This window comes from Typopeltis vanoorti, chromosome 7 (genome assembly GCF_054136105.1).
Source record: "Typopeltis vanoorti isolate ZY-2024b chromosome 7, IOZ_Tvanoo_1.0, whole genome shotgun sequence".
Taxonomy (NCBI): domain Eukaryota; kingdom Metazoa; phylum Arthropoda; class Arachnida; order Uropygi; family Thelyphonidae; genus Typopeltis; species Typopeltis vanoorti.
Window position 1 is genome coordinate 14,862,767 of NC_143555.1, and position 27,864 is coordinate 14,890,630.

Consider the following 27,864-nt stretch of genomic DNA (forward strand, 5'->3'; position numbering starts at 1 on the left):
TTAGACGCTCTCCAGACATTGTTGAACGCAAATAATTTTTTATTACTTTCAGTTTTGATAAACGTCTTTCCCCTGATGCTACAGATATTGGTAATGTTAAATAAATACGCATCACAAAGTTTTTAATTCCTCAAATAAAGTCATACCATCAGTATCGCGATTGTCGGAATCTTGACTGTTGCTCAGTTTTAAGTGCAAATCTTTACAATGTTTCATTAAATCATCATCGCTCCAATCTTTTAATTTGCTAATGTCTCTTATAACTTTAAAGTCTTCGCTATGTTGTTTTAAGAGTATGAATCTTTCCGTGACTGAAATTATTGTCGTGTCTAAAATCGCGAAGAAAAAAATTATTTTAAAATTTTGTTTAAGATCATGCTTTGTTTCATCTGATGCTTCGTAACCAAACATTTTTGTTTTTGTTCTTTTGCGAATGTCTGGAAAAATAGGATCAATATTAAGATCGTTTGCTACTTCTTTTGCAGTTCTAATAATATTTTCAAAATATTGGTCTGTTCGGCGAGTATTTAATTCTTGTATAACATAATCAAGATTTTCTGTAATTTTTCCTATATCAAATGTCGGATTCTGCATTATTTTGCTTGCAACATTTACGAGACTTAAGATTTCGTACCAAACATGAACAGAGCAAAAAAATTTAAACGAATAAATCTTTGAAATTAAGTTGTCTGCCTGAACTCTAGAATCGATATCTTTAGTTTCATCTTCTGTAATATCAAAAAGAGCCTGGTAAATTTCCTTGATATTATTTTTAAGTGACTTTATTGCTTCTGATCTACTTTCCCACCTAGTAGCAGAAAGTGATTTGAAATTTAAAACATGAATATGTTTTTTTAATATAGCTCAACGTTTCACAGATATTGAAAAATAATTGTATAATTCCTGTATTACTCCCAGAAAATTTACAGTTTCACAGGATATCTTAGCTGCATCATTAACTACCAAATTTAATGAATGAGCAGCACGCGGAATAAAAAAAAAAGCCCTTGAATTTATTTCAAGGATTTTTTTCTGCAGTCCATTATGTTTGCCTCGCATATTGGAACCGTTATCATAAGCTGGGCCGCGTAAATCCGAAATGTTAATATTCAATAATTTTAAATAATTTTTTATAAATTGAAAAAGTCCTTGCCCAGTGATATCTTCTACAGATTGAAAATCCAAAAAATGTTCATGAATTTCTGCTATATTTGTATCTTTATTTTGATTAACAAATCTAATAACAATAGATAATTGTTCTGTGTGGCTTATATCCGGAGTAGTGTCAAGAATTAATGAATAATATTTCACCTCTTTAACCATTTTTAAAATTTTTTGTTTTATAGCTTCAGAAATTATATGGATGATTTCATTTTGTATTTTATCACCTAAATAATGAACACTGTTCCTTTTTTTGTGATGTTTGGATGCGATGCAAGTGTTCTGCCATTATCGAATCAAATTTAGCGACAGTTTCTACTAACTTTAAAAAATTGCCGTTATCATTTTCAAAAAGTTTTTGTGAAGAACCTCTAAAAGCTATACACTGTGATGACGCCAATATTTTTTCTCAGTTTCGTATAATCTTTGTTGTGTGCAATCAATAGTGCATTTCTTAATCAACGACATTTTAAGTTGGCTGTATTTTAACAGTTTATAATGTGTGCGGAAGTTGTCTCGTGTATTTTTAGTATATGACTCAAATGTTGCCAATCGTTACAACCTATTCATTAGTAAGTTGGGAATTTTGACTACCAAATATTTTACAATAATAGCAGAAAACCGAATTCGCGATTCTGAATAAACTAAATAACTTCGTAAAAGTTTTTCTCCATTTGCTAAAGTTCGATAATAGTATGAATCGGAAAACTTGCAGCCAGATTCATCTTTGGGAAATTCTTTATTAACTACTTGACGCGGACAATGCTCAACTAAACAATCTCTAACTTTGGTAGTTATATGATTCGGCCAAGTACTTGGATCATTAACATTAAAATTTGAAGTTTCGTGTTTCGCTGAATCGGAATCCAATATTTCTTCTGCTGCAACTTCTGTAGACGGTCCAGTTTCATTTTCGCATGTAACATTTATTTTTTCATAGTTACCTTGTGTCCTCTCTTTTTCTGGAGTAGAGCTACACGGAGTACTTGCTTCGTCAGAACTTTCTGTTCTTCATTTTTTATGTGGTCCTGAAGTTAAAAATTTATTCAGCGATCCAGCCAGTTTATGTTCCAGTTGTACTCGCTGCAATTGTATTTTCCTGTTTTGTGCACCAGATAACTTCTTTGACTTTTTTCCCGACATCTAAGGGTTAACACACTTGGTTAGAGTTTAAAATAAGAAGAACGTTAAAAGTTGTCCACCAAAATAAATAATAATTTCTGAAATTTTCCCTTCAACTTATTTTTAACCCTTTAACTGACTATTATTTTTAAGGTGAATGGCCCAAGACGGACTATTTTTTTTAATTACAGAATTTGATTTTTCTGATGTTTTGAATAATAAATATGCTTACATTTTAGGTATTTTTTTTTGAAAATTAACATGTCTAGATATTAGCCACCGATTGATTTCTCAGTGATATTTATTTAATATTTTTTACATTCTGGTAATTGTTTAATAATTAAGAAATTTCTAGAATATTAAAATTATTTATTAAAGAAATCAGTAAAAGGACCCCAATCCCAATGTCTTCCAACCAGAACAAGAACAAATATATAGAAATAAATCTCTTATTGAAAATTATTTATTTTCTAGACGTCTACCCAACATAACATCAAAATCTTTGCTTTCAAAATAAGATAATTAACTAAAATTAAATAGTTTAACTGATTTTCAAACTTAGCAAAAAATATAATAGATGTACTTACTTTACGTGAATAATAATCCAGATTCACAAATAATTTACTAAACAACCATAAATATATTTTATAAAACAAAAGGCAACTGCACAGTAACACTGTTAGTGTAACGCACAAAATGAAATGATGGAAAAATACACCAAAAATGATCAAGAAGGGGCCAATTGCAGTATGTGTAAACAAAGCTCATCTAAAGGGTTTTTTATAGCTCATAAATAACCTATGTTTATTAATTTAATTCTAGCCGCGTCAGCCTGATGCGCCGATAGTCTATCCCGCATATATACTGGATTTTTAGCTAAGGTCCCTCAGCTGATTAATGTTTATAATTTATAAACTATTATCTTTAAAAATTTATTTGTCTATCAAAAATCTAAAAATAAGTACACAATTAAATTCAAAGTCAAATTGTATAAAGTCACTTAAACACAGAATACACAATACACTCAATGTTTCACATTCAAAATTGAAATGAATCCGAAAAAAATGTAAGTGCGTGTTTGTATACTATTTCGTCTATTCAAATTCGAAGCGGAGTTTAAGAAAACGAACATGGTAATGTACATCTATGTTTCAGACTAAATATTTTTGGATAGATCAGTGTTTCTGAAACTTCAGATATCCGTGTACCCTTCTTTAATTTTCATTATTATTAAATATACTTTTATATTAAATATACTTCATTGTAACAGTGTTTTATTTGAATTTAGATGTACATTTAAACAAAAAAAAAACATGATTTATTTTTAATAGAACAAAATTTATAAAGAGACTAATCACTTTTACTTAATATAAATAATTTATCATCAATGAGACAAAGTGAAATTGCCTATTTCTATATCTGCAATATTGCTCTGTTTTGTGCGTTTAATAAATCCAGTCTTTAAAGTTATCTTTAATCAATTTACTTTATATACCCGGTCTGTCTTAAACTAACCATTTCCACTAAAAATATAATAAACAATCGAGAATATTTCTAAAATTTTCGCTGAGTCGATGCTTACTCTGTGAAATAAAATCTGTGGGAATATTGATAACGTTTCACTTCAAACGATATAATTCAAGAATAAGAAATTTTATATTTTTTAAAATTATTTCCCGTGGTGAAATGGCGCCCCTATCTTCAAGCGCCCTTGTGCGGCGCACAATCTGCACAACCGCACGGCTCGGCCCTGTAGATATGTAGGGAAAATATGCAGGAACGGATAATTCCTTAAAATAGTACGTGAAGGAGGGGGACCAGCTGTATCTGGTGAGTGACTAAACCAGAAATTTGTTGGAAATAGAGGGGTCCGCTTCGCTCTGACAAGCGAGGAGTTTACAGTTCTGTTAGTTGCATTTATTTATTATGCTGCACTTAGATGGACTGAGATACTGCCAAGGCACATCAGAAACTGTAAGAGAAAGAACGTATGTGTGAATATTAGACAGGAGGTAGATAAAGCGTTCTGTGAAAAATACAGGAGGAAATGTCATGAGATTCATGGCTATGAAGGAAAGTCGAATTTGAGAAATTAGCAAAAAAGAAAGAAATTGATGAGTTTTTTTGCTATGTCGAAAGTAAAACGAAGAATGATTGCGAAAGGATATCTGAAATGAACAGAGAAGGTAAAATGATTGAATTTCGTCAGGATATTTCATCTAGGTATCCACGTCTGGCTCCCACTGATGAGACCTCAATAAAGGTCGAAACCGGTCTGGGTAGTGACCCTTCCCTTAATATATACATGTACGCAAGGAGATGTGCTTTGCATTGTGGGAGATACTGAGACAAGGAGTGATGAGAGCTTGGTCCACCTTTACCACGAGTTGCCTCAGTCTTGAAGATGCTTCAGACGCAAACTTTGTTTGCTTAGACTTGGATAAAGGATTAAACTAAATTTATTATAGGAACGATAATTATCCTCTTTATAGCCCGTGATATGATATGACTTCACCGAGGATTATTCTGCTAGAATTACATCGACATTTTTGGGGGGTGTTAGCAGAGAGGATTCAGAGGTGGATAACGAAGATAGTTTCGGTGTACGGAATACTCTCTTCGAGAACGGATTGGAAATGTATGGATTATAAATTTTAGTGAAAACAAACGACATGAAAGACAATTAGTTAAAATATGAACTTCTAAAGAGAATTTTTTAATTGCCTAACAAGAGGCTATCAGCCTCTGAAATAGAGTATGAGGGCGTGATTTACAAGGCCACAAGGAATAGATTTGTTGCTTGAGGTGTGTCAAATGAAGCGAACGAATTGGCCGAGGGCGATATATATATATATATATATATATATATATATATATATATATATATATATATATATATATATATATATATATATATATATATATATATATATATATATATATATATATATATACACAATTCTGTGAAATCACTGCCTATATTAAGCAAAAATACACTGGAAGCCAATTAAAAAGAAGAGGGTGAGGGAATCAAATTATTGGTTTGAGTCGGAATAATGTTTTTTTTTTTTTTCATTTCTTAGTGAACAAGGTTATCATCTTTTACATTTGTCAGCTGTTGTGAATGCGAATATGTAAATGGGTTCTTGTCGTTACAAATCTTTTTTCTGTTACACGAACATTGATATGGTCCATAAAGGATTGCACGACACCTTCATTCACCATTTCTTAAATGTGTAATCAACTGGCTGAAATTAAGCCAAAGTTGGGCACGATATCGAAGTAGTTATGTTTGAGTCGGTGTTAATGTTAACGTCTGTCGTTGTAGGTTGAAGTTTGTTTTTTCACCAGGTTTCTAGTTCTTCCAAAACAGTTTAAGATTGGCGACAGGTAAAAGAATATCCATCAACACAATACTTCCTTTTAATTGTCTTCCAGTGTATTTTTGCTTCATGTAGGCAGTTATTTTACCACCTTTTTTCTTTTTTTTTTTCACGACTGTGATTTTACCTTGGGGAGTTATTTATATTTTACTGCACATTAGTGAAGATTATGTTAATATAATGGTATCTCTAGAAGCTTCATTTTCATGAGATATGCTTGAAGTAATAGCCAACATTTTCTCACACTATATAGTTCAAGGATATCCTTTTAAATCCACGAATTTCTCGAATGAATCAAATGCAATCTAATTTATTTGCTGTTCCGATATACAATTCATTTTATCGTTCGTCATAGCAGATTACAAGTACTGTATAAACAATAGTTAAAAATATTTTTACAGTTTTTTTAGGTTATTTTCAAGGCACGTAACACGTTTTCTTCATAAATATTTTTGAATTTTTAAACCAAAGGTGGTTATTGTCTTAAGAATAAGACAATAACCACCTTTGGTTTAAAAGTGGAGTGTCCACTGTTTGCAATCCGCTGACGAGATTTTATTCATTGGAAATTTTGGGCTTTATACATTTTGCTCAAGTTTTGAACTAATCAGCTAATTTTCTGCATATTTTAAGGAATTCCCACGATCTGTACAGTTAGCTTGGTACTGCTTAGTGTGATTCTTTCACTTAATCTTTACTTTGGCCGGTTCAACTGCGGGATTTGTTCTCTTTCTTTAGATGGTTAGCAAGTGGACGTGATGTATTCTTTCATATCTTTAACTGAGTTAGGAACTTGCACGCTTCCGTTTTTAAATTCTAGGAAGTCTTCGCGTGCCAATAAGTGTTCTTTTATTTATTCTTCTTGCATGTAATGGATTTCTTTTAGTGCTGCAATTTCTTCAGGTGTTGACTCAATGCTAGATGCACGGATCAGATCGTATATATTTCTCTTATATCTGGGTGGTTCAGAAGAGTTGCTTTTATTGGAAAATTTTCGGATACTTAGAGATTTAACCTGCTTGGAATGTTTTGCTTGTTCTCTACAAGAGCTACAGCGCCATGAATTCACTTTTATGGACTTGTTTTGCTTGTGATTTTTGATATTCCTGCAGAGCAAGCACGGCGCGAACTGCAGTCTAAATATTGGCATAATGGCCATGAGTAGTTTAAAGGAGTGAAAGAACTGGGAAATGAGAGAGAGAGAGAGAGAAATAATATCCTACCTACTAAGGTTAACGACTGTGTCTTATTCGTTGAACTCGTGCTAAGCGAGTGCCCAGGAGGTAGGAATGCCGTGTCGAAGGTCACGTTTGCAGTTACTTCGAAGGTCACCTCTAAAGCGTCGTAGAAGTCAGTAAGACAAAGAGCATCCCAACAAACAAAGATTTCATAAAATCAGTGACTGTTCGAGTTTATTCTCAAAAGGTTTACAGAAAATTGAAAATTTCTAATAAACAAATTTGAGAAAAATGCCGACAATCCACGTTTTTATTTTAACGGAAAATTAATACGGAGCACCAAATTTGTATGTTTTGTTCTGTGTTCCTTTACGTATTGCGAGGTCTAGTTGTTCTTAGGGTGGATAGATGGGGTTTCCAATCACGTGTAGGAAGCGAGGGACCTTTCAAAAGATCTTCATCCAAATGTGAAGTCTGCTGATCTCAGTGACTGTTCCCATAGTTGGCTAATGATACCACACTCCATTCTTGCTACTCATGTCCATGCTCGAACAGTGCACTAGCATCTCATTCTTCAAAATATTCTGCAATTAGGGTGTTAAACACAGATCTCATGCCGCCCTTCAATGAAGAGGAAAACTTTATCATTTCCTCTTCACTGATTTCAGCGATTGAAATCTCCCGTAGGACGCGAACTTTTATCAGGGCTTTTCAAACGAAGGTGAGTTAGCCGGTCTCTTATGGAGGTGAAAGGGTTGTTTTTCTTCCAGCAGCCAGTCAAACCGGCAGAGAACAAAAACTGTTATAACCAATATTATACTGGGTTTAAAATACGGTGCCACGCGTGCCTTATGGGCCTCATGGCCGTTGTATCATCATACGCTGACATTTAAATGGAAACAACGATCCAACCATGAAAACAGAAGTGTAGGATTCTCCTTGGAGATCTTACTTTGACTAGGTGTTGTTGAAGAAATGGAAGTGGAGAGCGCTGAGTTCAGCAGAAGAGGAAACTTGCACGAGCGTATGGTTTGTTGCTCTAGAATGGAGCTGACTGTCCCCGGAAGAAAAGACATAAGTGCTGGGAAAGTGCAGTTTTTTATTTTCTTGGATAAACGAAAAATTCGCTTTAAATTAGATTATTCTTAAAGCAAAATCATTAGCATATATTATAATTTAGTCACCAGAAATGAGAAAAGGAAGTCACCTGGCACTGTGGACAAGTCATCCAGTAACATTTAAGTTCCCTAGAAAGATGATTTCGCTGTTTGGTAATTGGACTGCTGACTCATGTTACTCAGGGTGAAGATTTTTTATGTGTGGTCTTTCAAGACTTGTTTTTCGAGAGTTTTTAATACCTATAGTGGTTACGTTGCTAAACAGAGAACATCCAGTCTCCTAGTCATGCTTCCCAAACAACTATTGGATTACTTTCAAGTGCGGTGTGGCAGTAGCTTACAGCTGAATTATGCACTGGCTTACGAGAGCTTCCTGATGCTTTACCATACAGCTCGGTCCCCTGTAATATCTAGTGGCCTGGATATTGCATATACTTTATTGATGCATCCTCTGATGGAGGAGGTTCTAGGCCACCGTAGTATACTTGAAAGACACTTCTTTTCATTTCCGTTTTTCTTTGATAATATATACTCAAAATATTTAGAAAACAATATGTTTCGAGCTGATTTATGTAGCTGGCAAAACGAAACAAAAAAGGTCTAAGTTCTAATTTTTAGCTGGTTCCTCGATTGTTCTTTCCACAGGTCAATGCTGATCGAAAATCAAAATCCCATCATCTATTGAATAAGATATCTTTAAACATTCTACAAACTGCTGGAAAGCAGAGAAATAGAGAGAGAGAGAGAGAGAGAGAGAGAACATTCGAAATAAACATATCTATAACCACATCTCATTTCTGTACTATTACAAAAACTATGTTTGTGGTATGCATGCGAATAATGTTGTCACAATGCAATCTCTGTAAATCTTAAATATTCATAAGATAATGTTGCTTTGCTTGAGCCACATTATCTTATGAATATTTAAATCAAGAAGGAAAAACTGCTTTCCTGCTTGAGCAACAATATCACGTGAATATTTAGCACCGTATAGCATGCTTGATAGTTTCAACATGCGTCTGATCTTTCCCGAAGCGTTTTTGTTGTCAAGCTAGTAGTCCATTATGATTTCACAAAAAATGATATTGTAAAATCTAAAAAACTAAGTATGAATACAATCAGAAAATGCTCATTCTCATAGACAATTAAAAGATATTCGTAAGCAGATCGTAATAGTATTGTTAATAATTACAGTACCTGAATCACTGTGATCTTGCTTAACCATCAACTATTCTTCCTGAATATTTTTCTCAACATAACTGAGCAGCCAGCTTTAGTTTTGCCATTTGCTAAGAACTCTGCAGTTACAGTTGCTTTCATTAATATTTTATCCTTTTTTTCACGAGAATTTTTATTGATTGTTGATTACTGGGAGCAGTGATGAGGATTGATTGTTGTGCTTGAAAATCTGCCATTGTAGCCATCCAACATATCTTTTAGAAGGTCCAAATCTTTTAGAAGACTGGAAAATAATAATAATAATAATAATAATAATAATAATAATAATAATGGACAAAGTTTCGACTTTTAACAAATATTCCACAGTTATCTTTTGAAGCTTGTAGAAAGCGTGTAAACGGACCGTTTTGATAAGGCCGAAAACCAAACTTGAAAATGAGCCAAACCATAATGACCACTCGGCCTATTTCCAAACTAACCAGAATGTTGGCAGGAAACAGGCCGGTAGTGGAAGTATCCTGGTATGGGATTGCTCTCATGGGCATCATTTGGTTTTCTCATCTCCACCGAACACACCTCGACTACTAATTCTTACCTAAGGATTGATTTGGACCAAGTATCGCCTACATGGTGACAATGTAGCCCGATGGATCTGGACTCCCTGCAAGACAACGTTCTATACCATAATGCTCGCATCGTGTAAACATGGTTCGAAGAGCTCATCCAAGCATTCGGTATGCTTCTATGGACGCCTAATTCTCCTGATTTGAATTCTATCGTGTATTTCTTGGATTATGTAGAATATAGCATCGGCCGGTTAACTTCAATGCCTCGCCTGGTTGCTGATCTCCGAGGCGTTGTGCTGTCTAGTTGGTTCAGGATACCCGAAGACACCTTTCCGTTTTCTAGAAAAGTCAAGACGGGCGCAATCTGTCATTTGGATCAACAGTGCTCCAACACGCTACTAGGTGGACACGATGTTTTGGCTCATAAGTGTAAGCAATTCGTTTACATAAAATTTGGGCTAAGCACTTTGAAAAACATTACACTATGATCGAATTCAGTTTCTTTGTCAATTATGTGACTTTCTTTTTGGTATATGTTTAATATTTTGATTTCAGCAGTTACTATTGTTTCCCTCCTCCCTTCCGTTCCAAATGTATCCAAGTATCTCTGAGGTAAAAAAAAAAAACTTCCTGCATTGAGTGCGGTGTTCTAATAGTTCAAAATTGCATTTGTCTCCTGAGGTTCTTTCGCATTATTCAAGAGCTGCAAATAGTCGATTACTACGAAAAAAATGCACCGAAGTCGATTTTTTTTTCAGAAAGAATTTCTTTATTTTTCATAATATATCACTTTACCGTAAGAAGCGACGCTAAACGGATTATTTATGTAACAATTAGTTTCAGCCGCCATTTTTTTTCTTCAAGACGCAGTGTAACTGCACTGTGAGTTTGCAAGACTTTTGCATGTTGATTACAGCAATTTCACGAGCAACTCTTCTCGTGCCAGTTTTCAAAACTCTGTGAATTATTCCTAGTATTTACTAGTTTCGTATGCGTGAATAAATTACTCACCTGGACAGGCGTAATGAACATTTCATGACGTATCGGCAACTCAGTACCTTGCATGTGAATATTTATTGGTCTACGAGCCGTCAGGTAAGAAAATCGTCCGATAAACACTACCAGTGCTGATTATTTTACTCTTATTTGTAGAGAAATTGAATTCTGAAATGCCCTTTACGATACTGTAACATTTTAAGTATTGATTTTTCAAATCTTAAGTGATGTAGAAAGGACACTTCTAGAAACGTGCTATAGACACAGAACTGTTGGATTTTTGGTCTTCATTTACGGGGGGTGTTCAATCGCACTCATTGTTCTAAGGGTATAAATAATTTCGGGATGTCTAAATCTTATTTATTGTGGACGTATTTCCGTGTGTTAGTTATGTAAATGATGCCAATGACGACACACGGCAATCTTATCATAGTAAATTTTGTAAATATAGCTGTACATTTTTTTTTTTTCAGGGGGTGGGATATAGTTTTATTAAGGTTATACGATATTGCTGTACATATCAAGGTTATGTTGCATTACTTGAAATACATTTTTGTTTGTTAATGAATTAATTATTTATAATATTGACGCAAAAAATATCCTTAGAGGTTTCCATTAGTGGTTTCACTTTGTTGGCTCTAATTTTAGTCACAAAGCAGGCAGCTGTCTGGTATTTCAAAAAAACTTTCCTAATTTAAATCTTGCGTAATAAACCCACTTTCTTAGCGATGCTCAAGGTTATGCCTCTCCCCTTTTCCCTCCCGTCTAGTTTTCCTCATCAGTTGCAGCACCTTAGAAAAAGCATCTTCGAGGCAAGTTTCACTTCTCTCGACGTAACCTGTTTGAACGACCAGAGAAACAGTAACCTTAGGACCTCCATTCTTTATTTGCTTCCAGGTAAGTTAGTCATTTATTTATTTAAGGACAGTGATTTAAAGCTTATACGATTAGTTTTCTGGATAAATAGAAGCAAGAACTGCTTGTAAAGCAATAGATTTGTTTAGTAGCGTCTGAAATGGTGGAAGTTGACATTTGCTAAGTAACCAATACTTAATGTTAGAATGAATACCTGATGCTGGTATTTGTTCTTACGTTTTCTGTTTTCATAATGATTAAGCTTGAATGTCATTTTTAGATATCGGCATAAGTCATTAGTGTATCGGCCTTCTAGTTAATTCTAAGACTTTTCCTAAAGAAAAATCTGAAGTTCTTCTTACGTAGGCGTGCTGACTGTCATTGACACCCGTTGCTTGTTGCTGTAGGTCATTTTAATTCAGGTATTCCAATTTTCGGACGTAAATTATTGTTGAGAGGAGATTATAGAAAATTTAGTTGTGCTCTGAGAAGTTAATACAATAAGTTTCGGAAAAACAATCAAGTGGCTAAATTAACTGAAGAAGGACAAACGTATGTTAAATCAAGATGTTTGAAGAAGCCCTTCTTTAGGGTTTTGAAAAGCTTGAAATAATTTCATCGGACGTAGTAATCAACTTATTCACTTTGAATTGTCGATGTACGTTTAGCCAATGAAAAAAAGTTTCTGATTCGGTTCAATGCAGTCTTCTTGAAGACATGGGTCGTCTATTGGCAAGTTAAAGTGAAAGGCAGAACTTGTAAATGTTAGTATTTCTTGATGTTAATCAAATTATATTAACTAACTTGCATTTTAATCGGTGGAATTTTATAGTTTAACTAAAACAGTCTGCTAGCCTGTTAGTCCAGTGAATGATACTTTCGTCCTTAAAAGATATTGCGGATTTGAATCCCACTTGGGGCAATTTGTTCACGTCTTTAGCCAACGAAAGTAATTTCATCACCCGATGTCAGACCACTATCGTCCTTATTGGACGATAGAAGTGTCTACATAAAATTATTTGCTTGGTCTCTAAAGCAGGATTTCTGGATTCTATGACTGTCAGTCCAACAGCTGTGCTATTGTACGATAGGTCTAGAATCTTCAATGAGGGGATTTACATGAAAAAAAGTTTCTTACTTGGAAGTTATTTATTTACCAGAGCAGCTGAACATAAGAAGATTGGAAGTGTATTTCAAACCGGTTCTATACGGTAAATTTGCACATTAAGTTGGATCTGGTTTTTCTCTACCGAACTCACCGCTATGTTTGTTACTACCAATACTGACATTTTCCTGTAGTTTACCTACAATCTCACTACTGGTGTTTTTCTCAGTAGCAAGCAATTCTGTCTTCACAGCGTGCGAAGAAAGAATTCCTTGCAATCTGTTTTCTTAGCATCTGCCTGTTTCTACTTAAAATTTTACTGGTTCATATGATACCACGAGAACAATTTCAGATTTGTGTTGAATGTTAACAGCAAGAACGAAGCGAAGTCATCTTGTTAGAGCAGAGACCCACAGAAGTATTGCATGAGTTCTCTTCAAGGATTAGGCATTGGTCTTTCCATCTTACAACTGATCTTTCCCTCTTTCTCTTTGATCTAAAAATTGCAAGAGGAGTTTCCAAGATAAATAAAAAAAATTAAGCTGCTTTGCTAGAAAAATGGATTCGAATCCATTCCAGAACACGAACAGCCTTCATAAGAGCTTTTCAGTTAAAGGAAAGTGAGCAGGTCCCATACCAAGAAGGAAGGTAATTTTGCTGTTCCTCGTTTTTCTTTTTTTATTATTTTCATTGAGAAACAAACGATTTCAGAAGGAAGAGAAGTGGGAGAAACAAAAACAAATGATTCGTGAATAGAAATTATTGCAATTGCAGCACGGCAATCTGTGTTTTAGCAAAAATACTCGATTTTGGATAATTGCATGCGTGTGTATGTGAGACCAAGAAATAAACGATCTGTATTGCTCCATCAACTTTCTTTAATCAGCAGAAATCAGTACAAGGATCACGTCATCACATGGTGTGATGTGCACGTGTCGCCATCAATGTCTAAACAACTTCATTAACATAGTGTAATCACACTACCACGAAAAACTACCAACAAGCGGTGTTCTCATTTCCGTTTTCCCATGTGAATTTAGCATTTGCTTTCTCTTTAACTGTTGGGTTTCAAAAATGGTTTTCTGGACCAAACATGGAAAAATTTAAAGCCACTTCAGGCCTCATGTAGCATGGACGTTTACGAATGCCATTTAGATGGCAAATGATTAACTGTCACCTTGCTTACAGGAGGCCTGAAGTGGCTTTAAATTTTTCCATGTTTGGTCTTTAAATTAAAGGATTTTATTAGGCCCACCCAGATTACCAATTTCAACTGTAAGAGTGCATTTATAATCTCAGTGTATTTGAAGAATCTTAAATTATAGGAAATGCGAGAAATGTTTTTTATTTCAATAAATTTGAACTTTCTGTCTCATTGTAGAAGTGTTGAAGAATCTTGCCTTATATCTTGGACACGTTCTTCGTAGTGCGCCCAAAGCATGAATGGAACAGTCGAAATTCTGACCCCTGATCAGGAAGAAGTTCTAAAAGAGGTAAAGAGTCTATTTGAAATGAATGTAGAACAGCAATTCGCACAATTTTTTGAAAATATCTTGATGTAGATGTTGCAAAATTCAGTAGAAAATTAACTGATCTCGGCGATGAAAACCTCAACCAATATCAACCGGTTGAGCAGTTATCAACCGATAAATTTATTGCAACAGCAGTTAAAGACAAGTGAGGAAGGGATTTAAAATAGTTATTCCGAATCGAAATGAGGTGGCTGTGAATTTAACGAGTAACTGCTGTTACAGGAATTTCGTGTAAAATCACGAGGAAGTAAAAAATAGTTAAATATAACAATAAGATAATATAACATTTGTATCTAAATATAATATACATTTATTTACAATAATATATAAGTATAAATTAAAGATACCAAGAAACTATATACTTGGTTTAATCCTTTATCCAAACGTTTCACCTGAAGTATTTTCAGGATTGGGGCAACTCGTATAAAGAAGCTAATGACTTCACATCAATTGCCTTGGTATCCCATAATGCAAAGCACATCTCCTTGCGGACATGTATAATGCTATGCGTTATGGGAAGGGTCACTACCCAGATCAGTTTCGACCTTTATTGAGATCTCTTCAGTGGGAGCCAGGCCCAGAGGTGATACCAAAGTTGAAGTAATGCAGAACTCATATTTTCATATACGAGTTGCCATAAGGTGTGACACATCTCGGAACGGGATATTTGAATGAATGAATAATAATAATAAAAACTTGATCCACTGACGTAGCATGATCTGATTGTTCGAAACTTAACTGAAAACAAGCCTTTGAAAAGGTCAGTTTAATGTAAGAGGAAAGCAAGTGCATGAATACTTTTATAAATGTTTATGTTTATAAATACTTTCCTTTAGGTTTTCTTATCTGCAGGATTTGCCGTAAATGAAGTCATCAGAGACTTATAGCATCAAAATGACCCTAACCTACAAACCGAAGCGTCAGTTGAAGAATGTTTGCACTCGAGTAACTTAGAACCGAAGTTCTATGCTGATTCGTATGCATGATGATCGTATGAATTTTGTAGTGCTTTTTTCGCCTCGTTTCTGTGACTGAACGTAGCACACATATTCAATGTTCCAGTTTGTAGTAGGCTTTCACGGAAGAAAGCGTAAATGAAAATAAAACAAGGATCATATTTTTAAACAGAAAATGCTACTCGAGATACACATCCAAGCGATATTCTGATTACATATCCTAGCGCCACCTATCGTTTTCAGTTTTTCAAGTTCGGATTGTTCCTCTACCGCGAACGATGAATGATTCCATAATAAAAAAAAATACAATTTATTTTATTCTGATCTTCGGTGTACGATTCTCTGGGAAGATGCGTATTGCCATTTTCTTGCTCAATTTCGCTTCCTTTACCAAATAACAGATCAACCATCAAAATTCGCGGATTCTTACTAAAAGTTGTGTAATTTTTGTTTAATTTTTTATCGAATTGCTTTAATAAAGTCAATTTTTTAAACAAAATTTGTTGTAGTTTATCCTGCATGCTTTCACACAGAAACATTATAGGCATGTTTTAGATACTTCATATTAAGTTATAAAAATATCGAGAAACAGGATAAGTGCTTTCATGTGTACATCACGCATACAAATCTTTTAACGTATTGCCACATGCTTTCTCTTTGGCAGGCTTCTTTTTCCTCTATAAAACTACCCGTAGGGAAACGAATCTTACAACCATCAGAAAGGATTTTAATAATCATTCGTGCAACAGGAAAATGAAGTATTTATGTTATCCTGATTCTTTCCTGCCATCAGGAATCAACGCAGTTTGCCACTGTCATTTTTATATTCTGTCCATAACCTTTCTATTCGATTGGTGACATCGCCATTAATTCTCGGAACAATAAACAATTGCCATGTGCAGTTAGTTTTAATGCCCCTCACGGCCGTATCACACATTTCCTAATTTATAATGCGAGAGCTGGTTTATATGTAGTACTTTTCTTGGTATTTTCAAGGTGAAACTGATCGGGTTCGCCTTGGTCATAAATAATCACTACAACTAAAGGTTTTTTGCATGTATTACTTCCTCTTAAGAGGGAACTTGATTTCGATGTTGAATGCGAATGGTGGAAAGGATGGAACAGCAGCTTGAACAGGAGCAAAGATTCTTTGACACTCATAAGGAAGCGTTCTCATGCACATTACGTTTCGAAAATCATTAGGGTGATTTTATAAATGCTTGACATTTAAATACCGTTGATGTATCCTTGGACTACATTCGAAACCATTATTTTAACCAATGTTATATGTAGAATAGGAAAAGAAAGAAAAAAATCTTCTATTCAACGCACGGACTCGACAGTTCTCGCTTGGAATTTTGTAAACTAAACCCATAGTACTCTAGTGTTAGCACATGGGAGGGCTAAGCAAAACATTTGGGGAACCTGCCCTAGACTCAAAACAAGATACTTTTTCAAGTTATTTCATGAAACAGAATGTCGTCATCATGCAAATCAAGGATTTAGGCCTGTTCCGGCCTTAGATTGAATTGAATCGTTGAATCCCTTTGGAGGACGTCCTGGTTTTCTTTTTCCTAGTGGTTTGTACTTTAAAGCGTGTTTTGGTAATCTTTCTGTTTTCATTCTTTGAACGTGTTCCATCCATTTATGTTTATATTTTTTATTTTTTCTATTTCTGATTCTTGGTTTAATTCTTTGATAATTTCTTCGTTTCTTTTGTGATCAAATAGGGTATACTTTGCAGTTTTTCTCATAAACTTCATTTCTGCTGTTATTAATCTTCGTTTGTCTTTTGGTTTTATTGTACAGATTTCGCTTCAATACATTAAGACTGGTAGGGCTAATGTATTGTATACTTTTAGTCTGGTTTGTTTTTGAACTCGGTTGCTTTAAATATAGAGTTAATTACACCTGTTATTTTTAAATATTTCGCAGTTTTTAGGTTTACATCTTTTTCATTTTCATATGTAATCGTGCAGTCTAGGTAGTTAAATGAGTTCAGCTATTTTGAAATCTTGTTATCTATTTCTGTTTTAGTTCTTGCTGGATCTTGTCCTTTAAATGCCATCGTTTTTGATCTGTTGATATTATCATACCATAATCAGTGGCTATTTCATTTAAATTTAAAATATCTTTCTGTTAGTTATCTTCAGAATTTGTAATTATTATTTGGTCATCGGCAAAAAGGAAAATGTTTAAGTTCACACTGGGAGAAAGTTTAATTCCTTGATGTAAATTTCTATTGCTTTTTATTATTTCATTTAGGTAAATAATAAAAGAGTTGCTGAAAGGGGACATCCCTGTTGCACTGCTTGGTTTATCTCTTCTTTTAACTTTATCAAAAGCATTTGATAAGATTCAAAGGTGTATTTTATTTAACATATTAATTAAAAGACAAATACCAAATAATATTTGTATTTAATTATTTTCATATATACACTTACGGGAGTTTTTAGGATATTATTTGGTATTTGTCTTTCTTTTAATATGTTAAATAAAATACTTCTTTGAACTTTATTAAATGCTTTTTCAAAGTCTATAAATGCAGTATGTGTTTCTAAATTTTATTCTTTTCTTTTCTCTATTATTAATTTTAGGCAAAAGGCCTGGTCTATACACGATCGTCCGTTTCTAAACAGGACGGCGATGGTCCCAAACCGAGTGATGAACTTTCTCTCCCACCTATGGATCTTAACAAAACATCCATGGTGGAATCGGAACCCAGAGCCTGTTGATTGGAGAATATAAACGCTATCCACTCGGTCAACCAGACCAGCTATTCTTTTAATCTATCATATTCATTAAACTTTCACCAGAGGGCATACGTTTGTGTCATATACTGTCTGCATGTGTGACTTAGAGCGTTTGCATTGCATGTATACATGTACGCCATCACCCCTCCCCTCAAACTAGTGCTTGAGCCAGTTTTATGGTGTGTATAGATAAACCATACCCCAAGCACAACTCGCCTGTCGGTTATAACAAGAAAAACTCAGCAACAGGCAAGTCGATTCTTTACCAGTATCACCACTCTAGTCCAAAAATGAATATATAGCATGAGATTCTGCTGCACCCCATCTAAACTAGTGTACTTGCGTTGAATTGTTACATTTTAATTATTTAATATGTCCCAAACAATACGAACTTTGAAAAACATGAGTTAAAATTAGCAGTATGAATAAATAAAAGTAGCAATGTGGACAGTACTAATTGACGAAATCGTTTGTATGCTTACTATATATCGACACTTTAAATGCAATTCAATGGTAACAAGAAATATCAACACATTCACCCGTATTAATCATCCTTAGTCGCTGACATCAGTGCTTATTATCAATATTTTTTATGATTTCTACACACGAGAGGTTGTAATCCTATAGTAGGTACATGAATGCCGTGAATGGTCAAAGGAGTTTTTCAATTTTTATTAATTTAATATTTTTTGTGTTTTTATTTGTTTTCATATCGTTTTTAGGTCTCATAATAATAACATCTCCAATAATAACATAATACGAAACAAATTTAGTTTTTGTTATAACAAGAGTGGTGATAAGTGGATGAATAGCACACCACAGTCTACACATTTTTGTCTAAGAGCCAAAAGTAACTACCTGTTATACGATTCGTTTTTTTTTCTCCAGATAGTCTTAGCACATCTCTACTACATATTCCATGTGATACACGACTAGATTAGGGATAACAACATTCTACTGATAGAAATCGAAGAAATTTTGTCCTTTAAACAATCTTTTCTCAATTATTTAACACAGTCACCTCGATAAAAACTGGTTTCTAGGTTCTTTCAAGTTTTCTCTCAAGTTTTCTTCTTGGAAGAATTCAGTTTTAGAGGAAACAAAAATACTAACTTTAATTTGAAACACATCTTGGCTTGAATTATAAAATCGCCATTTAGTGATTCTCATTCAGAACAGGCCCTGACCTTTTCACTTAGGATTGCATTGCTGTCAAGATTAAATCATCTTACATCGTCATCCAAGGATAAAGTTCTTTTTGATAAATGTAAGATTTTGTTATTGCTTTAAGATGATTGCACACCTGCGTTCTGAAGGTCGAGGCAGAATAGGAATTCTTCTTTGTCCAAAAACTCAGCTTATTTTTGGAAACTTTGTGTGATAACAATTTATATTAATTATTGTTCAATAGTTAGTTAATCTTTCTACTAAATATTATTTTCTCAATTTACGCAGTTCCGACAACAAGTGAAAGATGTTTTGCTGGCCAAGCATGACGACCATTTCTTACTACGTTGGCTGCGAGGTAAGTTTTTGTTGACTAAATTTTATATTTATTAATATTTTAACTAGCATCTGCTCCTCATGTGCTACACACACACAGGCAACATGTTCATCCGACTTGTTAGAACTACGTCAATCCATATTCTGTAAGCATCCTGGGGGAAGCTTGTCATTCGCAATCGAGCTCTCTCAACATGCACTTCGTCGATGACAAACATTCCATTCACGCGATCCTGTATGCACCGATTTCTGCTGCAAGTGTCAAAAATCCACTCGTGTGAATGAGGTCCGGTGATGTGAGCATTCTTAAGTGAAAGAAATATCAGGAAATGATTCCCGAGTGCTTTGGTAGAAGCAGTTCCACTCCCATTAGCAACAAAGGCTTGTTTCATCATGAAAGCCATACCTCCTAACACATTAGAGCATGTAAACGATGTGGCAATAACACAAGAGGATCTCGCACGATACATGCGAGATCCTCTTGTGTTATTGCGACGTTTTGAGCTCGGTGTTCTTCATTGCTTCAAATAATTCATTCGCTCTCAAGTTGGCGGACATCAGCGATCAATTTCGAAGAACCTAGTTATTATTCATTGCTCTGGGATGATACAAATGTTGGTTACGGTCCGTTTAATGTTCGGATTAATTTTTGTACGAAAACTGGTGGATATACAAAACATTTGCGAAGCGCAATTATTATAATATTTTTAAAACGAATCATCCCATCACGAAATGGAAACGTGCACAGCACATTTTAGTACGGGGATTAAACTTTAGATAATTGGAAAACCACTCTCAAGGTCAAAGATTTAACTTTTTCAAGCCGCTTCGGGCTTCCATTAGTTAACCGGGTGACCAGGCAGTGGAAACCAACCAGAGAGGACTCTTGTTTGTTATGGAATGGAGTAGCTACTGTTCTACTAACCAGCCAGCTACATATGATTGTCGTATCTTTTACTATCAAGATTTTATCAAGCAAGAGTAAAAAAATAATTTCACGGGTCATAAAAGAGTTAAGATCCAGAGTACGAATGAAGTCTAGGTAGCCGCGCTGTTAAATCCAACCAGTTACAGATAACTTATCCAATCGTCGAAATATGTTTGTAGTCGCTACTCAGAAGACAACATTCGGTGCCCTAGAATAAACTAGAGAATTAAAACTTAACCTAAATATCTCTTTCAGGAGCAGATAAAATCTGAAACTACCGATGGTGCTTGCTGCACATATTCATGAGAATATTAACTATTGCAATAGAACCTCAACTGTACTTTTTTGAGTGGGCGAGGTGATCAAATCAATGAAATCCCCTGGGCCAAATGCTCGCAATGGATTGCACGAGCATAGCTTCAAGCATTATAAGAATCGGTAAACTATTATAAGCTTCAAAGATGCATTTTTAACTTACACATTTTTAATTTTGAAAAACTTGATAGTTTTTTCAGAGCAGGATTACTTTAGATAAACCCACTGCTGTGAGCCTTGGATCCAAGGCTAACAGCAGTGGGTTTCATCGCCTCGCTGATTCTTTAAGGTGGTGACAAATAACGTGTAGTCTTGGCAAGTTAATGAGCACAATACTTTAGACGGACGAGCCTATTAGGTGTTTATCCATTTTGCTCAATCTATCGGAAATAACAGATTTATGATCCTAAAGTCTATCCTACATGAGTCCGGGGTCAACTTACAAGTCTGTACAAGGTACACTCAACATGTGTTTGGTTAATTCCGTGGATATGATAATCCTTCCATATTCACACTTGAAGCTATTTTGAGAGGGATCCATTTCCCAGTGAATGACACACTGGTGATTTACGAAAGTGAATGAACAAGCAATTTGCCCGTGTGGTGGCGTTGGAAGGGGAAGACTGTGCTTTTTATATTATGAACGAGAAATTATCGAAATTAATATTTATTTATTTAGAACTTACGTTCACTTCTCGTTTCAGCAAGAAGTTTTAATATCAAGAAAGCCGAAGGAATGCTACGTAAGGTGAGCGTTTTATTTTGTTAATCGCTATTTTTATTTAATTTTATTATATAAAATAACGTTTTCAATTGCGTTATTAGTTCCGCTAAGACAGAAATTCGGTTTTTTTTTTATCCTTGTCCGTTCTGAATAAGTTAAATAAATAATAAAATAATATAGATCTTCTATTTCGTTTACTTATTCAGAACGGCCAAGGATAAAAATCCCGAATTTCTGTCATCTGGTTTGGGTCGTTGAAAGGTTCTGAATACAAACCCGCGCTGTGCATCATATTCAGCAGTAAGAATGTCGGATTAAAAACTCATTTAAATGAACTGGAACTTATTAAGAGTTATTCATTTACTTCGTTTAGAAAATAAATAAGATCGCATCCCATATTCTGAAATTCTAATTTGGAATTTTGAATATTTCCAGTTTGAAATATTCCGAGTTACTGTATTTTCCCAACTGCAAGTGTACGGATTTATGACGTCATACTTTATCAATTTCCTTAATCCAATAGCAAGGGTTAATTAACACTCGCAAATACAGAGGGGGCCCTCGCATTTGCCTTAGAAAAGTGAATCTGTAAGAACTTGTATCAAAGATCCAGCCGTATTATTTGAGTTCGCTCGAAGTCCCGATATTAAACCCACTGAATGTTTGTTTGACGAAGTGAAGATACGCGGAAAAAACCCACTGGGAAGTTACCTTTAATAGCTTTCATGAAAGGATGCCAAGTGGCAAAAGGTCGGGTGTATTTTATTCGTGAAATGTTAAACGATTTGATGGACAGAAGGCCACTGAACTCCTCTGTATTGCGTTAGCTCTAATAGGGCTGCCTTCCCGCTTATGATACCGAAAGCGATCTGTGGAGTGAATTGCAGTGGGATCATAAGCACAAGATGTTTACTATGTATTATGGGATATTTGGCAACATTTTGGGGAATCGTGTTGTTTTCAACCCACTGCAAATATATCTAAATGATTTGTCTCTTATTTATTTTTAATAACGTTTTCCTGTTTTCGAAATATAAAAGTATTGTTGAAAAATATAACTCAGCCGTTCTAATAATATAAATAATTTGGTTTTATTTTTTTAATGGCCTTGTTAAACTGCTAAATTCTTCCTGTTGACAGATTGTCAAAATAGGCTACAAGTGATAAAATTAGAAGGAAACGAAAGGCGACAAGCTAAAGAATTGACTTGTTTATAAAGAAGCCAAGGTGAAGTGTTTGCAACGCAAGAAAGTTTCCCGTTTAATCTTTTTGTTGCGTCCATAATCCATTCCTGTTACAACATGTTGACCTCGTGTAAGCAAGTAATGATGGCTTGTTTTACAATAAACTTTCCTTCTTATTTTTCTCAATTATGGCCCTTTTGGGAGACGCGTTTTCCCCCAATAATGCGATTGGAGCATTTTAGTACTGTCTGCTATGGCAAAAGCCTCTTTTAACGCTGTTGTCAAGGAGACGCAATTTAAGGACACAACAGAATGGAAATATTGGCTCTTAATTTTCTTCTGTTAACACGTGTCTTGTATTGACACCCCTAAAGGCGCCAACACCGAGGTTGGGAATAACTTTTGTGATTACTTCTTGTTTCACAGCTATCATTAGTAATTTTGTTAATATCACGTAAGTTTTTAAGCCACTCAGTTTCTTAAGGACATCATGCTCCAGTTTCTTATTTCATCTTTTCCCAAAGTGAAGTTTATTCTTATTCCTACGTCATATTTTTTGCGTTTTTCATATTGGACTTCAAAGGCAATGACTTTGTCTTATGTTCAACTCATATGTTTCTCAAACACAACTTGCAGGTATAATTCTTTAACACTGTAGCATACGGTAGTCATCTTTAATCCACGAAAGATGGGAAAAAACGTATATAACATTTAATTTCCCCCCCCTCAACATATGATTCTTTGTTACAAATACATCAGAGCATACCGATTATCTCGAACACATGGTATACGAGATAACCACGAGTATGCACGCACCTAACAGACTTATAATCCACTGACCTGAGAGCCATCGTTCCTAAGATCATACTTCCAAACAATTGGGAATTCAAGCTTATGCTTACAATAAAAAAAGAAATTATCATTTAGAAACGGATATATATTTCTAAAGCATAACAGCCAAATTTCAAGTAGTTTCTTATTTACACAGCAAGTAAGAAAATAGTTAAACATACACATGTCTCAAGAAAAAAGACGATCAAATTTCAACGCTGGAATGAAGTTTTGCCTGGTTCCAAAGAACTCCGTGTCTAGCATCAGTAGCGGGAGAATCAAGGATTCCAGAAATCTAATATAGTCTTCATGTTCTTCAATTCTAAGCAAGGAACGGCCAGTCTGTCCAAAATTGCAAGGATGACATGAGAGGGATATGCGATAGAAACCTTGTAAGGAAAGAGTGGTAAAGTATCCTTGTAGATAGTAAGAAGGAAGACAGCTTCCGAGCTGTTTTGAAGGAAGCAAATAGATTGAATTTACGAATAATACTAATTTATTCCGAGGTTTCTTTAAGGTAGATCTATAGAAATTATAGTGTGGCAGAAGGATGATACTTCTTCGGTGATGAATGATGGTGGGAGGACCAGTGAAGGTTGCCTTATGATAAACTGGAAATTTAACAAGACTTGTGGGATTACGAATTATTAAGGAGCCTTAAAAGGGTAGATGGTTATTGGATTCGCGTTCAATCCGATACCGAGATGAATACCAGAATACAAGGAATTTATTTTCTCTAAGAACTGATGTAATTCTTACTCAGTAGGAGTAGACTGCAAATATATCATCAACAAAACGTGTACCATATATGAAGCTGAGGAAATACAATATAGTGGCACAGAGCATCTTTTTCTAGATGCTCCATAAAATAATCAGCCAAGGCTGGTGAGATAGAACTGCCCATTGCCGTTTTAAATAAAGTTAACAGTCCGTCTCTGATGTCCACGTAACTTTGGATGAAATATATTGGAGTTTTTGAATAAAATTGTATATTTTTTGCTACATTGGTAAGCCAAGAACGTTCATAAATATTTCTAGTGCGCATGCGCCATTCAAACAATTTATTACGAACCACCACGGCCATGAACATTGGAAATCTGTTGGTAAGCTACATCTGAAGAAAGCGAATCTGCAGAATAGACTTGTGTTCCTTAAATGTTGTCTCACTGCTGATATTCTTCCTAATTTTGTTAAAATTAAGGAGCCCATCCAACCCGGTTCTGCGCCGAAGATTTATAAAAAAAGCAAGTAAGGTGTTATTCCTAAATTGAGTACGTGGAACGAAGAAACAGATTTTTATTTAAATAATGCTCAACTTCTGGAACTTGAAAGTACTTCAAGACATTCTCAATCATTGCATCCATAAACGTAGACTAATTTCTAAGTTTGAAATATTGGAAGAAAGAAACTTCCACAGTATTCCACTGAGTTTTAAATTGAACCAATAGATCACTGACAAATGGGGAAGTAAATGTTTTTTCTGATATTTTTTCTCGTCTCCTGGACATTACAAATTATGGTAAATGTAAAAAAAAATGTGTGAGAGAATTATGCACAGATGAACAAATAAATTACATTTTGAGATTGGCCGAATTTTATATATAACAACAAAAACCACTTCCTTTAATCATCCCTTTCTCAGATGTTCAAACTCTTCGCTGTCTACGCCAGAACGCCAATATTGTCATTATGAAGACTGACAAGGTAATAGTACCTAATCGTAAAATTAATAACTTGTTAAGAGACAATATAAAATCGTGGGATGCTACAAAAATATTAGAATAGTTCTTGGTAGTCAGAATCTTTCATAATAAATCATTTAATGTTTTAATAATATTTTGTATCATACGCATTTATACGATCAGAACTCAAGCTTATTTATGTTCTACTAAACCCGATCTGGCGTTACTAAAAATGCGAAATAACTCTTAGCGATATTCTCTGCATTCAGAGAAGACAAAAGCGTTCAATCTTTCTATCTTTAGTCTGAATTTCGCTAAAAATGACAATCCAAATTCTCATATTTGCTATCCAGTATCATGAGTAATTCAACAAAACTCGAAGGCTTCTCTGTTTGCTCTTCAGTGTACAAGCGTGTATCAATTGAACGATATCAGGGCAGCCACCACATAATATTTGCAATCAGCATCACGTTTCAAATGAGTAGTTGGATTGTTAGTCTGCATTGGTCGATAATTAGCATAATAACATCAGCGAATAGTTCGATTTCGGTTTAGAAATGGCAATTTCTGTTTATATTGTAATCAGTCGATATTGACGATGACCTTAGGTTGAAAACGACACTTTGAATTTGTATCTCATCTAGGATGCCAAGAAGGCCTTTAAACCAGTCTCATTCACTGGATGCAGGGTGTTTTATCTCTCACAACAGCCAGGACATGCACTGTGATATACCCGATGTGGATCTGGTTAACCGTCCTTAAGTATTATGCACTTGAGCAGGTTCTTCTTTTAGTAGCAAAAGCTTTCCTTCCACTCTCTTCTGTTCTGAGCCTTCTCTTTTAAGGTTGTGTCTCCATTCAGCATGTCATCTAGCATTGTTTTCTTACTCTTCCGCTTGGTCTTTTCCCGTCTATTTGTCCTTCTATGGCATCTCTGATAATTCCATTTCCTCTCAGGATATGTCCCATCCAATTTCCTTTTCATCTTTTTATCCTTTTTAACAGATTCTTTTCTTCGTACTAGCACATACTAGTAAGGAATGTATCTTTCAGATACACGCCACCTACACTGATATTTTTTCGACCGCAACCTCAAGGTTAAAGGCATCTCTTCCCATCACTCTTTTTAAGACCCCTTCATTATTTATTTTATCTGTCCATTTTATTTTTTCCATCCTTCTCCAAATCCACATCTCGAAGCTTTCCAAAATTTTAATTTCTTTTTTCCTCAATGTCCAGGTTTCATCTGCATACGGGGCAACACTCCACACATAACATTTTATTAGTCTTTTCATTAAATTTCTATCCGTTTTACTGCTGAATAAATTCCATTTTCTATTAACCCTGAGGAGGTCGCGGCTGATCTGACAGATAACAAATTGTTTAATATACATATTCTTACACATATCCAGCGTATAGCTTGGAGGTCATGAGTAGCTGCGCACGCATATATTACGAGTGATATTCCACACACTCTTTATGCAGTCAGTTTTGGTTTAACACGTTATGTAAAGGTGGGTGATATTTCATAGTAAATTGTATCTGAGAGATACCGCGACCTCCAGTGTCAGTATAGTATTGGTTTAGTTGTTTTTTTTTCTTTGATCAATAATTTCCAGATTGTAACTGAAAATAAATAAACCATTTATATTTGTAGTGTTTTTAAGTTTTATCGCATTTCAGCACACACTAGTAATGAATGTACTCTCAGATACCTGCAATTTTTTCGATCGCGACTGCCGCAGGGTTAAAAGCATCTCTTCCCATCGCTATTCCTGCTTTTACGTCACTTGTACATCTTCCAACGCTGCTAACCACACTTCCTAAATATATAAATGTCCTTACTTGATTCAATTTTTCTCCGTTTATTCTTATAACCACATTTGTCTCTTTCTTTGTTATTTCCATTACTTTTCTTTTGCTTATGTTAATTTTCATTCCATAGTTGATACGTGATTCCAGTAATCTATTCAGCAGATGTTGTAATCCTTCCTCAGTGTTTAATAATAATGCCTTGTCATCTGCGTATCGTATAGCAAATACAGGTAACCCTCGTATAACGCGGTACTTATACAACGCGGTTTTGATAGAACACGGTCTACAAATTGTAGTAACCCTTTATCTTTTCATGTTTTTCACCGCGCGACTTAAAAATGAAATTTTATCTTCGTTAAATTTGTGTCTGCCTGTATCCAGCATGTAATTATAAGTAGCGAATTTCTATTAGGGGAAATACCCTTCAGCACGCATGTACGTTAATTGTGTACCGTATAAAGTGTTTATGGTTGAAAATTGTCCTCGTTTTTTGCTGGGAAAACGCATTAAAGATCAAGTGTGTTCATCTCAAGCTGAGCGCTTTATTTTCTCATGAGTTACATAATTAATATGTAATGCTTTTTTTTATGTAAAAAAATAATTTTTATAGTAATGGCCACTTAGAGGGCTTTTGCGATATGGTTGAAAACGAAATTAGTGAATTAATTGTCAAGTGATGATGAGGTCCTGTCACTCGTAAATAAAGAACATCTACGAGATGTTAGATTTGAAGACGATGATGACAATTAAAATATGCGCTTTATTTTGCCAAAAACATTCAAGCATTATGTGCAATGAAGTTTAAGTACAAATTGTAATTTTTATACTATGTATTTGGTTCATAGTTTGTTTTCTTAACCTACATGAATTACCTGAATTAAAATAAAAATATATTTTTTGTTGGATATGTCCTTGTTGTATATAATAATAAAAAAAAAAGATTTCAGAACCTAACTCTAATTTTTCTATGTGATCTGA

At 34.7% G+C, this 27,864-nt stretch overlaps 1 protein-coding gene across 2 annotated transcripts in view; it reads left to right on the top strand.

Moving 5' to 3' along the window:
- Positions 1 to 11,476: 11,476 nt before the first annotated feature.
- Positions 11,477 to 27,864, top strand: part of LOC150104500 (SEC14-like protein 2) — a 48,602-nt gene continuing 32,214 nt past the window's right edge. For both annotated transcript variants that reach the window (XM_090395673.1, XM_090395674.1), the window contains exons 1-4: positions 11,477 to 11,600; positions 14,045 to 14,156; positions 19,360 to 19,429; positions 21,355 to 21,398. In XM_090395673.1, the coding sequence (XP_090251799.1) occupies positions 14,103 to 14,156; positions 19,360 to 19,429; positions 21,355 to 21,398 (168 nt within the window). In that variant the 5' untranslated portion in view covers positions 11,477 to 11,600; positions 14,045 to 14,102. The remainder of the gene's footprint in view (positions 11,601 to 14,044; positions 14,157 to 19,359; positions 19,430 to 21,354; positions 21,399 to 27,864) is intronic.